Raw genomic sequence first — 17,374 nt, 5'->3', positions numbered from 1 at the left:
TTTTTTTTGGTTTTTCATGTTAGTGATTGGTCAATTTAATTTCACACTTATAGAATTTGTGTAGGATTTATTAACTTAGAAGAAACTTGTTGAGTGAAACAAAAAATGTTTTGTGTATAGATAACTTTTAGCACCTGTTTTGATAGCATATAAAAAATATTTAAGCTTCAAACCAACCATTGAAAAAGTGTTTGGGATTGTATATATATATATATATATATATATACGAGGAAGGTTCATGTACATTTTAATCTTAACATGAGAACGTAGGAAATAATACTAATTTATAAAAAAAAAATGAGAAACGTAAGAAAAAATACCAACTACAATACCAATCTACATAAACAATGATTTATAATAACAAAGAAAAAAACCTAAAAATTACAACAAAAAAATCAAAATAAAGAACAAGATAATAACAACAAATACCAGCAAATACTTATGATAGGAAAAGAAAAAAATCTAATATTAACAACAAAATATAAATCAAAAAATACTTATAACGTCTCATAATCGAAAATTAGCAAATACGAACAAACAATAACAGCAAACACCTATAAAAATAAACCTAATGATAACAGCAAATTGGTTCTCACTGTTTTCACGTTAAGAATAAAATGTATTTTCAGTTGTTTGTGTCGTTTAAAAACACGGTATGGATATAGGTTTATCTGCTATATATTTTTTCTAGCGCCAAGTGGAGATACCAATGGCAACAGTTAAGGTGTCAATAGAAGCGAGTATGGCATGCAGTGGTAAAGAGGTGGTGTTGCGGGCGGTGGTGGCAGGTTGCCTTGGTAGAGGTAGAAACGATGTTGGCAAAGACGCCGCGATGGAGGTGATGGTAACGACAAGTGGTGGTGTGTGTTGCCAATGGCTGAGGCAATAAACAGTGACGAAGCTTGGACACGAATGTCCGGGGTGGGTGGGGGGGAGGGACTCAAAATGTATTTAAAAATTCATCATCGAGGGGGGGCCAGGCTCAAATTTTTGGTCAAAAACGGGTAAATTTACACTACGTATAATAATTTTCGGACGAAAAACGGCTAAATTTACTGTTGCGCAAAAAAAAACAGGGGGGGCGGGGCCACCCTTGGCCCTCAATATCCTTCGCCACTGGCAACTAAGGGTAGTGTCGACAATGGTTGTGGCAGTGGTGTCAGTTTCTTTGGCAATGGTGATGTTGACGACAACCAATATGTGATGGAAAACAATCGTAACGTGTGGAGCAAACCCATATAAACCAAGTTAACAAGTTTTATGATTTTGTCTCGTTGCAACCCGTTGTCTAATTTTAGTTTATCCTAGGGATGAGAAGAAAACTAAATTCGCCGACCTATAACTAAATTGGCCAACCTATAACTAATTTGACCAAAATAACCAAACCAAACCTAAAACCGACATTTCAATTTCAGTGGAGCTTAATAATCGAACCAAACTACATCTACATCATGTACACCCATAGTTGACCCAAATGAACTCGTATATCAACCAATTCTTCAAGGATGGGGTTGTGATTGACTAATTACCAAATACTAGCTAACAATAATAATCATTTAAAGAACACACCTAGTTCCCATAAATGTGTTTATATCAATAAAAATTAAAAATATATTTGTAACTCAAAAGGGATTAATAATGACCACCTCGTATTTCTATTTTTCAGTGATGGAGAGAGATAATAGCAAAAAACATGGGATGGTATGATCAATAATAAATCCCATAGGAGAATCAATTCCTCTAAATCACCTCTTTGTCACCCTTCAAAATCCTCTCTTTCTCTCTATATATATACACAAATATTATTTCAATTTGCATTACCAAACATACCAACAACATATCAACCAAAACAAAAAGGTGAAATGGTAAGACTTATATTCCTCATTGTTCTAAACACATTCTTGATATCTTTTCACCCAATCGTATCGGATGATACCATACCAATCCCAAAAGAGCCAGACCGCGTTCAAAGTTGGTTTGACGAAAATGTAAAACCCTTAGAAGCCCGAAAAGGGACTCTTGAACCAGCCCTAGAGGCCGCAGAGGCCGAGCCAAAAGTTATAAGGGTCATGAAGACGGGCGGTGGAGATTTCAAGACAATTGAAGAAGCAGTAGCAAGCATTCCAGAAAAGAATGAGAAACGAGTTGTAGTGTTTATCAGGCCCGGAGAATACACTGAGAAGATTAAGATGGAAAGGGGTAAGAAGTTCGTTACGTTCTTAGGAGACCCGAAAGATATGCCTACCTTGGTCTTTAATGGAAATGCTGCAAAGTATACCACAGTGGAAAGCGGGACATTAACCGTCGATGGTGATTATTTTGTCGCTGCTAATTTGCACATTAAGGTCGGTTAGCCGCATTTTACATTAGTGTACATCAAATAAGAAAATTGGCATTCATGCATGTATAAGGTGGCAGTTTCAACCCAAATAATAAACCAGACGATATAGTTTATGCTAACGGGCCTAATGTCCACCGTGGCACATAAGCTAATGAAAAATTTTAGACTCAAACCCATTATTTTGGGCCAGTATTTTTTCGGCTCAAAAATTTCAATTCTAAATGGTGAACAAAAATAACTGACACAAGACCGAACAGTTTTTAAAAGCTGTAAAAACCTTACAGCTTTCAAAAACTGTAAACTTGAGCCCAAAACCGACTCATACACGCCCCTAAATTAAATTATTACTGAGATTATCCGAATTTGTTTTGGTATAACAAATTCTTTTGCTAAAAGTGAAAAAAAAATATATGGATTTGTTTTGACCGGCCACCAACACGAGTGTTTAACATAGCATGCATCTCTATGCATGAATAAAGTGTTTTGTTTTTAAGTCATGTGTTTGGAACATACAGAATTCAAGCCCGAGACCTGATGGTAAAATGCAAGGAGCTCAAGCAGCAGCAATGAGGATAGGAGGGGACATGGCTACATTTTACAATGTCAGATTTTACGGATTTCAAGATACATTCTGCGATGATCGTGGCCGCCATTTCTTTAAAGATTGTTACATTGAAGGCACTGCTGATTTCATCTTTGGTAATGGAAAATCTATCTGGTAAGCAAGTGGTTGTGATGTAACAACTTCTTAATATTATTTCATCTTATTTACAAAAAAATAAGAAAAAAATACCTTTGGGTTTGCAGAACAGAGAAGTGCATTGCATTACGGGAGAATTGGCATCATGGATAACCGCGCATGCACGTGAAATGGCTGAATCAGAAACCGGGTATGTTTTCGTGCATTGTCGTTTGACGGGAAATGGAAAGGGGCGGTTCTTAGGTAGAGCATGGAAGAAGTTTTCAAAGGTGGTGTTTATTTACACGGACTTCGGTCAAAGCGTTGACCCTAAAGCCTGGGATTCTAATAGGCAGCCTTCGCCAGAAACGTAAGTTCACATAATTGGTTGAACGGAAACGAGTCAGAAAACTGGTTTTCGGTCAATTGACCTGAATTCATTTTGACCCGTGTATAACTTGTGCATCTTTCAGAATATCTCATTTAACTCGTGTTTTTTATGCAAAATAACGACCGTCTCGTTAATCCTTTTGTAGGAACATATACTTCGCGGAATTTGGTAACACAGGACCAAGTGCAGTAACGGACGGGAGAGAACCATATGTAAAAAAGCTTACACTTGAAGAGGCTAAAACGTTTATTAGCCTTTCCTATCTTGAGGGTTCTAAATGGCTTCTTCCTCCCCCAAAACAACCTCAAACATTGAAGATCAAGAGAATGTATATGTAATATATAAATACGTATACACTTTAGGAGGGAGTGTATGTATGTATGTACATTTGTTTTTTGTTTTTATTTGTAAGCAAATGTAAGAATAAGAAGGGGACAAACACATAGGCTTGTTTCCTTAACTCATACTTAATAGGGGATATATATATTAGGGAAAAGTATGTGTGCAACAAAATTTAAAAACGATTAGGCATAGTAAGGGTACATTAAGCGGTAATTGTGTTAATGCAAAATACTTTAAAGGCTAATTTGTAAATTTGTATGATATTGTTTGTTTATTTGTCTTGTTATATACAGCTTATTGGTGTTAAGTGTTAGCAATAACCGCAAAAATTTTGTATCCCAAAACACCAAAAAAAGGGCATGCAGTAAACACTATGTTTGCATTGTTCTCTTATCACAATGTTGTTTAATTATGATTTGAAGATCACAAGAATTCGTTTTTTGGACTATGAAAGATTATGGATTCTGGGTTCAAAAGCATGTTAAAGTGCATACAATCTTTGAAAATAAATCTAGGGAAGAAGGTTGAGGAATTTGGCAAATGGAAGCAATAGTACATAATGATACAAGATCTAAGACTAAAGAAATTGTATTAGTGTGACCTCATACGAGCATTGCTGGTTTCGGCCACAAGCAGAATAGCTTGATTAATATGGCCGGTACCTCATTGGCCTCCTAGCTCTAGGAATCCTTCTGCAAAGTAACAAAATTCAAGCCGATTACAAAATTCATATTATATCAATATTGAATAAGTTATAATAAGTTAAAAGGATTTTGTGAATTACAAAATTCGACCTTTTGGACTTTGACCAAAATAGACTCACTCATAAGTATTAAGTAAACGGGTTGAAATTGCAATGTTACACAGCTAGGAGTGTAAACGAGCCAGGCCACTCGTGAGCTGCTCAAGATTGGCTAGTCAAAAGCTCGAATCGAGCCAAGCTTAAACAAGCTCGGGCCTATAAATAAATTTATTTATTAAATGAGCCAGAGCTAGAGCCAGAGCTTCACTAATCGAGCTTGAGCCGGCTCACAAACCTAAAAGTGCCTCTTATTTATATAACTTTTATTTAATGCATATTTAATATATATTTATTTAATAATCATTATTTTATTAAATATGATACAAATAACTGTATTCTTATATAAATAATAATTGTAACTTTAGAATAAATAATAAACTAGCCAAGCTCGAAACAAGCCAAGCACAAGCTCGAGCTTTCTGTAAATAAAACAAGCTGGAGCTGAGCTCAAGCCTAGTCAAACTTGGCTCTGCTCGTTTACACCCTCTGTAAGTAAAATGATCCGAGCTTGAGCCTAATGAGGATAGATTCAGATACACACCCGTAGCCATAAGGAGAGTACATTGGTGGGCCAGCCATGTAAGGCCTACGTGAAGGGAATCCAAAATATGGGTTGGGCCGCCTCCCTCTAAACTGTTTCATCCCAGGAACATTAGTTCGTTTAGCAGCAACCTGAACGAGTCAAATCGATTTATAAAAATTTGAAGCCCGGATTTGATAATACTGCAAAGCTAATATAGTAATAAAGTTAAGACCTTGAGTTGACGGCCATGCAACTCTGATTCGTTCAAAAGGACAGCATTCTGAACAGCTTCGAGTTCCAAGAATTCTACATATGCAAAACCTTTTGGCTGACCAAATTTGTCTGTTAATATTGTCACCCTGTTCACGGTTCCACATGATTGAAAATGCTGCTGAACCTCCTCAGGTGTACACGCATAATCCACCTATAGTTTATACAGACAATGTTAATATCAATATAAGATATTGAACGACTTTAACTATCTTGCAGCGAATTTAAAAAAAACAAAAGAATTATTGATTAAAATCTAAATATAAAAAAAATAACACAACAATGTTCTTAGTTTATAGTGCACTATGTCAAGTGGAAAGTACATTAAAATAAAATAAGGTGAAAGGATATAGAACCTCACATTACCAACATATATGGAACGGGCATCTGCCTCCTCTTTTTCAGCCAGAGTTGCAGAAGCACCAGAAGAATCATCTAGACATGCCCATAATCAAAAGAACAGCATTATGTTAGTACAAATAATAAATTAACAATTTAGCATGCTCATATAAAGCTTGATTGCAAGCCAAAAATTGTGTTGTAACTGCTAAAATAAAGATTTTGCAACATTACTTGTTCATGAATTTTTCATTAGTCATTAGCAACGGCTATTGCAAAATGCATCTAAGGTATATTCTTCAAAGTTCAAATTACTATCTAAGGTATACTGCAAAATGCATGAGCAAGTAACATATTTCAAAATTTTCTACCATCAGCTGAATTTTAAAAGCACCTATGTATGCAAAGCCTCACATCTTGTTAGCTAAACTTATCATTCCTGCTAAAATTAAAATGTGAATTCCAGGATCTGTCTATGGTTAGGTGATATCAACTGTTGGTAAAAATGTTTTCTTCAATTTTATGATCTCAAAAAAGAACTACTGGTTAAATACATAGTCCATAGCATTGACCAACATAGCAAGTGCTTAATTCTGATTACCTTATACATTCACAGTTCTCTAAAGTTGCAGCTATCAATGTCATTACGCTTGTAGATTTAAAGAGAAGAGCATGGTAACAAGCCTCATCACAACCATAAGAGTTTTAGAAGTCTCAAAATATTAATATATAATATAAAAAAAACTGCTACATCAGTTTTCGCTTACTAAGAGTTCAACTGGTAAGAAACATAGTTCAAATATAAAACCTTTCACAAAAAAAGAATTCAAACTCAAAACTATTCATGTAAATTATGTCCAACAGTCTACCTACACGTTACATGATCAAACCACGCCTACGAAGAAATGACATAGTTGCTTCTCACTGCTAATTAAGACTTAAAGCAAGCTTTTCCCTATTATAAAGACTCTTAACAATGCGCTCAAACACCCCGGAACAACACTTGTTCTTTAAACCTAATCAGGATTGGGAAGATCGGAACAAATCGCCGACTAGTTGGTAGTCGGAGGTCAACTGAATATTTGACTAATTTATAGCCAGTCGGCCAAATTAGTCGCTAATCGGCCAGATCCACCCTAATCAAGTCTAGTCGAACTACATCAGTCCTAGTCAGACCAAATCACCATCCAATTTCCGGCCTGACTCTGTAAATTAAATATAAAAATGTGTATCTATAAAACTGAAAATTACATATAAAAATGTGTATTTGTATATATAAAACTAAAAACTACATTTAAAAATGTGTGTGTGTAAAACTGACAATTACATATAAAAATTCCAATCTGACTAATCCTGATTAATCGCTAGTTGGCAGCCCACCAACCGACTAGCAAATAGTGCCTCGCGAGTTCTACAACACTGAACCTAATATCAGTGTCACAACTTCAATAACTATAAAAATTTTATTCACTAGCTCATACTTCATATCAAATCATAGTTAATAACAATAACAAAGTACTAAAACCTAAACTACCACCACTCCGCCAATAATAATTCTCATCCTCTAGGGCAAGTATATCAAAATTAACACAAAAACATCAAAATTAAACACAATAACCTTGAGCTGATCCCATCTCCTTCTCCACTTTCGCCTGCATTTCTCGAAGCGCACCGGCTTCCTCTTCAATCTCCTTCAATCTCTTCTTCATATCCTCCAATTCCTAAATTTAATCAATAAAGGTACAAAAACATGATATAAATTAAATTAGGGCTTTAACTCACTTCACACACACGCATTCAATCGCTTAAAAAAATCAAAACACCGGAATTGAAATAATAATAATATAGAGACCTTAGAGTTATTGTTTTCATCGCCTTCCAATTCGCTTCTGGACATCTCGATATCGGCGTCCATGTCTCCTTCGTCTGGAATGTCTCCGCCGTATACTTCGTGCTCTTGATCTTGCTCAGATGTGTGATCCATGGCAGTAATGTCCGATCTGGTGGTTTGATGTTAGGGTTTTGAATGTTAGTGGTGAGAGAGTGGTTGATCGATGATTGAGAAATGAGATGATGGTGATGGTGAAGGGCTATAATGTCGTTTTTTTATTTCCTGGGGGTGTTTTTGGAATTTTGTTCTGGGATTGGGCTGGGCTGGGCTGGGCTGGGCTGCAGACTTTTATTTGACCTGTTAAAACTAATGATAAGAATTTAGAGGTGCACAAAATGCCCTGTTCCATTCAACCAGTGGATATGACCTGGTATAAGATTTCTCCTTGGAGTCGTAAACGACCCGGTCAAAACCCTACCCTACCCAAAACCAGAAAGAAAAAACATAAAACTCAGTCAAAACCTGGTCAAATACCAGAAACCGGTTTTGATTTATAAAAATACCCGGTTTGTACACCTCTAGATAAGATGATATTTGGCTCAACAGTATGTTGATGTGTTATAAGGTGAGTTGAGATGAGTTGAGGGTTCAAGTTCTGTTGTAGATATTAGTATAGTATTTTAAGAGTGGATTAAATTACCGTTAATAAATGTAATGATAAGACATCTTTGATCTATCAAGTTGTGTTTTATTAGTTCAGTCTCTTAAAATACGAGAATTGAATTGAAAAAATAAATAAGTTGAACTGAATTCGAATTCTTATATAATTGTTAGTTTTCGAATTTACAAGTCAGGCTTGATGCAAAATTAGATTCAAAATTTGGTTATGAATTCCTTGATTTGGCATTTTTGTTGGGCTCATAAGTTAGTTTGTATATCTTGTGTTGAGTCACATAATTAAATATGTTTTTCTTTCACTTCAAAGGAAATTCGATAACATTTCGTCTAGTCTTGAATTTAATTATCTTTTTGGCATCCCATTCACATATCCGATGTGCAAGTTTTTACCTAAATCTTCATTTTGTGTAATACTTCTAGTTTTGACTATTGGAATCAATGGTTCCGTGTGGTTTAAAATGGACTCTAGTTAAAGTTCGTTTAAACCTTATCTCCTTTGACATATGAGGACATTCGATACTTAAGATGCATATTCAACGTGAAATGGTTTCGTGTGGTTTAAGATGGTTCCCTATCTAACAATGTCAAGCTTTAAAGTTGAGTTTTTTTATGTATAAACATAGTGATCAAAACTTGCGAAATAGGTGAATAACTTTGAGAGCAATGGGTGAAATAATCAAAATAAATTAATATTAATCCGGAACATAATTACTTTTCACAATAAAATTAAGAATTTTCTCAGTGCCTTACAACATGGACAAAGATGCAGACCAATAGTCTATGATAGAAGGTAGACATGGTACTCTCTACCCTCACGAATGGAGTAAAGGTTACAAAAAAAAATACCCCCCCCCCTCCTCCCCAAAAAAAATAATAAAAAAATGAAGTGGTACCAACTTCCCCTAAGACCACCCGTAGTGGCAACGTTGCCACCAACGTTGTAGACGAAAACTCGGGGGTACACCGCCCCCCTGCGTTATGTGAAGTTTGATTTGGGTTGCGTTGTATACAAAACGCGCATATTGGCACACAAATAAAAAAAATAGCCGTTGGGTCTTAGAGCCGTTGGCTTTTTAAAAAAAAATTATATTAATTATATTTATAATATATAAACAAACCAAACTCATTTTTTTAACACATTTCTTCCACTTCAATACCAATTTATATCTTTTACACAAATATTTCTACCAAAATGTTTCCAAACAACAACAAAATATTCTCGGTTTCGGCCAATATGCCCGTCAAGGCAACCAAAATCCACAACCGAACCAATCTACCGCCCCGACGCCAACCGTACCCATCCCGCATATGATTGACCCGGAAATGGCCGCGTACATTGCATTTTTACAAAACTCTATGCCGAATGCGGTGCCCGGTTTCCAAAACACAACAGCAAACATTTTTGCCGGTTCGGGTTCCCAACCCGTCCCGGAGACCGAACCTGAGGTCGAGTTCGTGCCGGAGACACAACCCGTCCCGGAGACCGTAGGCGGTTCGAGCCAACGCGGACGTCCGAGAAAACACGCAAAGAAGCCCGTCGGCGAACCTCGGGTTAAAAAGACGGTGAGAGCGTGGAGTATCGACGAGTGCGTACTATGTGCTCGTGCTTGGTGCCAGATATCGGAAGATGCCAAATGCGGTAGGTTTTTAAAATACATATATATTTTTTTAAATTTCTTATAACAAACATTAAACTTGTAATGTTTTTATTTTTTTAGCGAACTATTAAAAAACGGGGGTATTTTGGCACAAAATTATAGAGAGGTTTCACAACCTTGGCGGGAACTCACGTCAAGAAAAAGATTCGTTACTGTCGAAATGGGGCGACATAAACACCAAATGCATGGCTTTCCATACGGTTTTCTCTCGGATTAATCGAACTAGGAGTAGCGGTGTCTCGGACGCGGAAGTCATGGAAAACGCGTTGACTGAGTTTCAACATAAGGTCGGCGGGACCTTCAACTACTTTGGCATTTGGAAAGATCTATTGAGGCATCACCCAAAATCGGTCATGGTGTTGGATGCCGAAGCCGAAGGTGGTCCGCGTAAAAAAAAAGTCTAAAACATCGTCTTCGGTTGATCCAGACACGCCCCGTTACGACGCTCGAAACTTCAACTTAAGCGATAATGATGCCGTGAATACTACCGAGATGCCTCGGCCGGGGGGTAGAAGAACCAAAGGCAAAGGAAAGGGGAAATGGGTCGCTTCGTCGTCGGCAACGGGTTCGAATCCCGAATTGGAAAGCCAATTCAAATTAATGAACTCTCGACTCCAAAATTTACACGAACTTGGAACCCAACGACTTCAAGTAATTTTGGACGCCGTCGACCTACTTAGAAGGAATGAAATGCCAAAGACATCGAGGTTTTATCAAACGAGCTATCCAAAGACAACCCGATAGTCCAATCTTTAAAAGCCACTCGACGAGCGGAAATTTTAGAAAAATATAAATGAGTTTTAGTTTTATTAGTATTATTTATGTTTTTTTTTAATTTGATGTATTTTTTTTTGATTTAGTTTAATGTATTTTTTATTTGGAAGTTTAATGTATTTTTTAATTTTATGTTAATTTATTTAAATGATTTAGTATTTAAAAAACAAATAAAATTAATAATGACTGGGCGTCACGTGGCGCATAATGCCTGGGGGTGGAGAGTTATGACTACAGCCTGTTTTTGTAAAAAACCATAACTTTGATTAGGCGTCACGTGACGCATAATGCCTAGTAGTGGAGCTTTATGAATACACGTGACCTAATAGTTTGTGAACAAGAACAACAACAAACACTTGAGATGGGTCCCACTCACATTAATTACAATGTATATAAAGAGAAAAGTAGGTGATAAACTAATGGTATGAAATAAAAACGGACAATAGCCAATTGAGGAGAAATAAATTGATGGTTTGAAACAAAAACGCGTATGTTGCATCACTCTTATAACGTAAGCATTTGAACAATATAGTAAATAGTAGAAGAACTTTGAAACACTTCTTCGTTTGCTAATATATAATGTTTAGTCTAATGTGGAAAAACTTAGAAAATCAAAAGATCATTTTAAGGAAGCTTAATAACTGCATTAATTTATTTTTAAATGCAACAATCCTAATAATTTAAAGTTTAGTGCTTATAAGGAAGCCCCCCCCCCTCCCCGCGAACCAACATCTGCGCCTGATTAGGGTTGTTGTGTCACAATACGATTATTGTTTTGCCGATTACAAATGACGTCTTCTAGTTTATACATGGAGTTCAACCTGAATTTTTGAACATAATCAACATTCGAATTGAGTTGTATCTCGAAAGATGCTCACTTCTATGATATCAATGTTCCATTCTTGTTGTATTACTCTACATACCTCCGCCTCTCTCCCTCCCTCATACTGAACACTACTCTTATAAAACATATGACAAGAACAATACGAGATAGAGAAAGATTTGTTCGGTTTCAAGTTCACTTTGCGCGTGGTTAATATATAAATTATAAATATGCTACTTAGACTGTCGTGATCTAGTTCATCCATCCATTTCTTTCCTTGTATATTTCCTGATTTATTGTTATACCTTGTATATGTACACATATTGAGGGAATGAAATAATAAACAGTTTGACAACCTTCATAGACTTCTAGCTTTGCATATGTTGAACTTTTGATGTGTATAAAACTATACATATATTTTTTTTACAAATGTTTTAAAATCTTTGCACACATCGAAACAAAGAGTAATAATGGTATTGTTACGAATATGAAGAATGCATAGCTACAATAGAAGCGATGATGTAGATCAGACGATGAGGGAGAGGGACAAGGACAGAGAATACTAGCATCGATTCGAGAAGTCGAGATATAGTATAGGGTAATTGTGAATAAACTTTTTTTCTGAAAGGTCTTAACCTTTTTAATTTTGAATGATCACTATAACATAGTTGTCCAATCCCAAGCATCATTTATTATGCCTTGTACTCTTGTAGCACAAGCATATTATCTTATTAAACTATCAAGAGTTACCTCACATGGTTAACAAGTGTTATAAAAAAGTGCAACTCAAATTCCCCATGATGACCACATGATAAGAATGAAACCTTTGCACGCATATTATCTTTGAAAGATATGGAATAAGTATGCATGTAAGGGAATTTATTAAATTATTTATATTTTGACTAATATTGAATAATGATTTTATATTGAGTTTTTGAGTGGGTTCCATGTTCTTCCTTCAGTTAACAACTTAAGGATTAGTTTTCTAGAAAGTCGATCAAATATTTTATATTTCAAGATATAAAGTGTCTTGTGTACGTAACCATTTTAGCTTCATTTAATCTTTTTGTACCATTCATACAATATTAATCTGGCATTTAAATAGTAGTGAAATTCCTCTTATTTTTGTTTTTTTACTGATTACACGATAGATTTAACGACCCACTACTTGCAACTTGAAACTTTGTTTTTAGTAGGATTGAGTTTGCTATCCAAAAGGGCGTTGCGGCACAGCTTGTTGCCCGCTTACCTGCCGTTTCATTGTAAATCGTTTGGATGTTTCTATGAAAGGAATTGGATATTTAATTTATATTGACTATTTCACCAATTGCTCTTTTCCACACGTATAAATGGCAGTAAAAGACTTTAAAGAGTAGCAATCAACTTATTAGTTGGTTTTCAAAACCATTATATTGACACTAGAAATACATATTGTCATCTTTATTGAGGAACCGTTTTAAATCACACACTAAACCATTTCACGTTAAAGTAGAGTTGAAAATAAACCGGTTCAGAAATTGAAATATGTTAGAACCGAACTGACTCATAGGGTTGAAATCAGTTGTGACCTAATTTAACACTGTAACTGATCTAAACCCCGTTAAACCTGAACTTTTACAAACCGCCTTGGTTTAATTTCTTTTTTCTTAATATACCGTATCAACGATCCGATAATAGAATCAAAGAGAACCAACAAGGCAAAACAAGCCAACCACTCAGGCGCGGCTTAGCTCTTGTTGCGATGCATATAGATTGCCACAAACACAACCTACTGAACCCGAACAAACTTTATTATTATTATTTTTCCAATATTTATTCTCTAAAATTACAATTGTATTCTATAAAAATAAATAATTACATTTTTGCACCATAAATACAAATCATTATTAAAATACAAAAGTAAAGATGTCATACATCCGTTACGTAACCTATATAAAATTAAAAAGTTCAACCAATTAATACCAGTCTAAACACTCAAATTTGATATCATTAAAAAAGAATAAATAAATACATAAAAAGAATACTCGATTAATTACTTTGATTATCATACCAGCCACGAATCCAGTCATCTCATACCAATTCCAAATAAAAATAAAAAAAAAATAAAATAAAATAAATAAATAAGAAAACAGCTATAATTATTTTCTAAAAATAACCACCTCATGGGAATGGGAAGTTAGACAACTCAAATTCACACGCAGAATATATATGCGTTCAAATCCAACCATTCCTACTACACCTTCTCAATTCTCATATATAACCGCATTTCATTTCACATTATTATTATTATTATTATTCACTCCCAAACACTCACAATGAATGCTCTGGCCGCAACAAACCGTAACTTCCGTCACGCTGCTCGTCTTCTCAGTTTGGACTCTAAGGTCGAAACCAGTTTGTTGATCCCGTATCGTGAAGTTAAGGTACGTATGACCTGTAATTAGTAGCAGCAGTAGTTGATTGATTGATTGTTGATGTTAATAATTGAGTGTTGTGATTTGGATTGGATTAATGATCAGGTGGAGTGTACGATTCCGAAGGATGACGGGACGTTGACGTCGTTTGTTGGATTTAGAGTGCAGCATGATAACTCTCGTGGTCCCATGAAAGGCGGGATTCGGTATCATCCTGAGGTGATTTTACTGAATTTTGTTATTATTTTGATCTCTGTTTGTGTGTGGAATGTGAATGTGTTTGATTATTAATTGATTAATGATTGTTATGGAGGTTTAGGGTTTAGAGTTTTAATGTTTTGGATTATGTTTACTGAAATTGGTGACAGATTTTACTGATTTTGATTGATTTTGGTGAGAATTTGTGTATTTGGAATGTAATTTGTTAATCTGAGTGATTTTGGGCCCACATTGTTGTTTTATTAGGGTCTGTAATCTGCACTCACAAAACAGAACTGGCCAGAACGGGCCTAAATGACCGGGAATGGCTATGTTTGGTGTGGTTTGGTTTGGTTTGGTTCGGTTATGCTTTGAGGTTTTTTTAAAAGCCGACACATGTTATCAAACATGGATTCGGTGCAGCTTGTTTCAAAACTGGAATTGAACTGTTTTTTTGGTATTTTCAAACCGTGCTTACGGACTGAGCCGAATTGTAAACAAACGGTGGGTTCATTAGTTTTAAAGTTTCAGTTATATTTGATCGGGTTGTATACCTGTAAATTATGTCTGTGGTCTTAATGTTGTTGATTAATTGATTTTGGTGAGAATTTCTGTTGTCGATTTACTATTTTTGAGTGTACAATAGGATGATAAGATGATTAGTTCTCAGTTGATTTGGAGATTGTATTATTGGAAATGAGAAAGTATGAATCGTATCTTTTTTAGTATATATGTTCACTCTTATTAGTAATCATGATGATATGACTCGTAGATTTTATATAAGTTTGCGGCATCTAAAACACAATTTTACCCTGGATTTTCATTCCATATTCAAAGGGAAAATTATATCGATACATTAATGAAACGCCTTGAAAGTTGCATGATATGTTTGGTATTTTGGTTTTTACAAGGTTGAACATGGAGAGGTGAATGCTTTGGCTCAACTAATGACTTGGAAGACTGCGGTGGTCAATGTTCCTTACGGTGGAGCCAAGGGTGGAATTGGGTGCTCACCAAAGGAATTGTCTACGAGTGAGCTTGAGCGACTTACCCGTGTCTTTACACAAAAGATTCATGATCTTATTGGAGTGAATACCGACATTCCAGCGCCAGATATGGGTACCAATGACCAGGTTTGTACTGTCAGGATTATTGATCTTATGATTCTTATATATAACAAAACAATTCTGTGTAATTTTTATTTATATTGACAGACCATGGCTTGGATTTTGGACGAGTACTCGAAGTTCCATGGTTACTCGCCGGCTATTGTGACCGGAAAGCCATTAGTAAGCATTTATGATATCAATATAGAGCATGTTAAAAATATATTGGACTATTTGGATTATTATAGCATGTCCTTGATTACTAGGATCTTGGTGGATCGCTGGGAAGAGAGGCTGCAACGGGTCGTGGTGTTGTTTATGCCACAGAAGCATTACTTAGTGAACATGGGAAGTCAATCAAAGGTTTGACTTTTGCTATTCAGGTATGGTTTGACAATTGTCTAAGATATATTGTATTGACCAGATAGGCAATTTCCAGAATTGGCTTTAAAGTTTTTTCGGCTGTGGTGTTGACTATTTTTTTAGGGGTTTGGCAATGTGGGATCTTGGGTGGCTAGGCTGATTCATGAGAAGGGTGGTAAGATCGTTGCAGTGAGTGATGTTACCGGAGCGATAAAGAACCCAAATGGTATTGATATACCTGCATTTCTTGGGCATAAAGAGAAAAATGGGAGCTTAAGTAGTTTTGATGGTGGAGATGGCATGGATGCTGATGAATTACTTGTTCATGAATGTGATGTACTTGTACCATGCGCCCTAGGTGGTGTTCTTAACAGGTATTGCCATGTTTTTTGGAAACATTTGGTGTAACCAAAACATAAAAGTCTTATCTTGGAAACATTTATTATGATAAACGCCGACATTTGAGGTCAAAATAACAGATACATTTCCATTTTCAAAAAGTGCATAAGTTGACTTTTAAGGTTAAAATCGGTGATTTCAGACTACAAATTTGATACAAATTCCATAATATTTGATTTGCCAGTTCTATGATTTTCATTATTCTAATTCGGATTTGGTTTTATTTAATTTTCTTTAAATCGTCGACTGAAGAGAAAATGCAAGAGATGTTAAAGCCAAGTTCATCATAGAAGCAGCAAATCACCCTACTGATCCTGAAGCAGACGAGGTACCGTTTACATATAAGTTATGCAAATTTATTAGATATATTATTTACTTCTATATATGCTATATTTTATAGATTCTGTCAAAGAAAGGAGTGATAATTCTTCCTGATATATATGCAAATGCTGGAGGTGTGACTGTTAGCTACTTTGAGTGGGTTCAGGTATTAATCTGATTAAAAAAACACTTAGCATTTTGGTTCTTTTCGTATATGTATCGATACAAATTCTCATTTTTGGTGTTTGAATTTGCAGAACATGCAGGCGTTTATGTGGAACGAAGAGAAGGTGAATGAGGAGTTGAAGAAATACATGACAAAAGCTTTTCATAGCATTAAAAACATGTGTCGAACGCATGATTGCAACCTTCGGATGGGCGCCTTCACATTGGGGGTTAGTCGAGTTGCGCGCTCCACCGTCTTAAGAGGATGGGAGGCTTAAATAATCTTGCTTTGGTTATATTAATCTGTGTACAACCTATACTCGAAGATTTGTGTCTGGTCACATATAATAAGCACTGTTGAATTTTTTATCTCTCTACAAGGCCCCTTTTTGGCTGTTAAAAAGCTGTTTTGGCTTAAATAATCTTGCTTTGGTTATATTAATCTGTGTGCTCATCGATGTTAAGTCGAAGGTATTCCATGTTCAAATAGACTTGAAAAACCAATAAGATTCGAACCAGATATGAATTAAGTTGCTTTTTTAATTCTAAATCGAGTTAGATTCAAATTTGACTTTACTCAGAAGAAATTTAAACGCCAATAAGCCAGGTGATCCGAAACAGATTTGGATAACAGCCATAGTGGATGTGCTAACCGACGAGCTCCTTCACCTTCTCAACTAGGTTTGTTTTTCGAAGTTGTTTACAAGATCTTTATAACACGTTAAAAATATTATAATTAGCGTTTTACATTGAATTCAATATCAAATAGTAGTTATTTGAATTCAATATCAAATAGTAGTTATAATATCTTTAACGCGTTACGTGAAGAAAATATGTGTATAGTTTCTATAAATCCAAAATGTCATTGTTCAATAAATGCAGAATAACATTGTTCAAAGGTATTTAATTTAGATAGTTGTTCTTTTTGAATATCAAATAAACAAAGGGTTTAGCATG

The 17,374-nt window shown here is 35.4% G+C and overlaps 2 protein-coding genes and 1 pseudogene across 2 annotated transcripts; 2 read left to right on the top strand and 1 right to left on the bottom strand.

Moving 5' to 3' along the window:
• The first annotated feature begins 1,673 nt into the window (after window positions 1-1,673).
• LOC143542688 (pectinesterase 2 pseudogene) lies at window positions 1,674-3,394 on the top strand (annotated as a pseudogene).
• Window positions 3,395-4,094: 700 nt separating this feature from the next.
• LOC143542704 (polyadenylate-binding protein 2-like) lies at window positions 4,095-7,825 on the bottom strand. The gene is made up of 6 exons (XM_077035235.1): window positions 7,540-7,825; window positions 7,306-7,408; window positions 5,710-5,783; window positions 5,311-5,502; window positions 5,097-5,227; window positions 4,095-4,445 (listed from the first exon to the last, which is right to left on the bottom strand). The coding sequence occupies exons 1-6, from the start codon at window positions 7,669-7,671 to the stop codon at window positions 4,400-4,402; spliced, it is 678 nt and encodes a 225-aa protein (XP_076891350.1). The 5' UTR covers window positions 7,672-7,825; the 3' UTR covers window positions 4,095-4,399.
• Window positions 7,826-13,144: 5,319 nt separating this feature from the next.
• On the top strand, window positions 13,145-17,193 carry LOC143542726 (glutamate dehydrogenase A). The gene is made up of 9 exons (XM_077035252.1): window positions 13,145-13,874; window positions 13,971-14,084; window positions 14,975-15,196; window positions 15,278-15,352; window positions 15,436-15,552; window positions 15,656-15,906; window positions 16,184-16,259; window positions 16,332-16,418; window positions 16,510-17,193. Exons 1-9 carry the CDS (start codon window positions 13,767-13,769, stop codon window positions 16,693-16,695), a joined length of 1,236 nt encoding a protein of 411 aa, XP_076891367.1. The 5' UTR covers window positions 13,145-13,766; the 3' UTR covers window positions 16,696-17,193.
• Window positions 17,194-17,374: the final 181 nt, after the last annotated feature.

The sequence above is a fragment of the Bidens hawaiensis genome, unplaced genomic scaffold (genome assembly GCF_021521415.1).
Source record: "Bidens hawaiensis isolate Kalapana, Puna unplaced genomic scaffold, B.hawaiensis_p1.1 tig00012954_1, whole genome shotgun sequence".
Taxonomy (NCBI): Eukaryota; Viridiplantae; Streptophyta; class Magnoliopsida; order Asterales; family Asteraceae; genus Bidens; species Bidens hawaiensis.
This window is presented reverse-complemented; position numbering and strand designations above follow the sequence as displayed.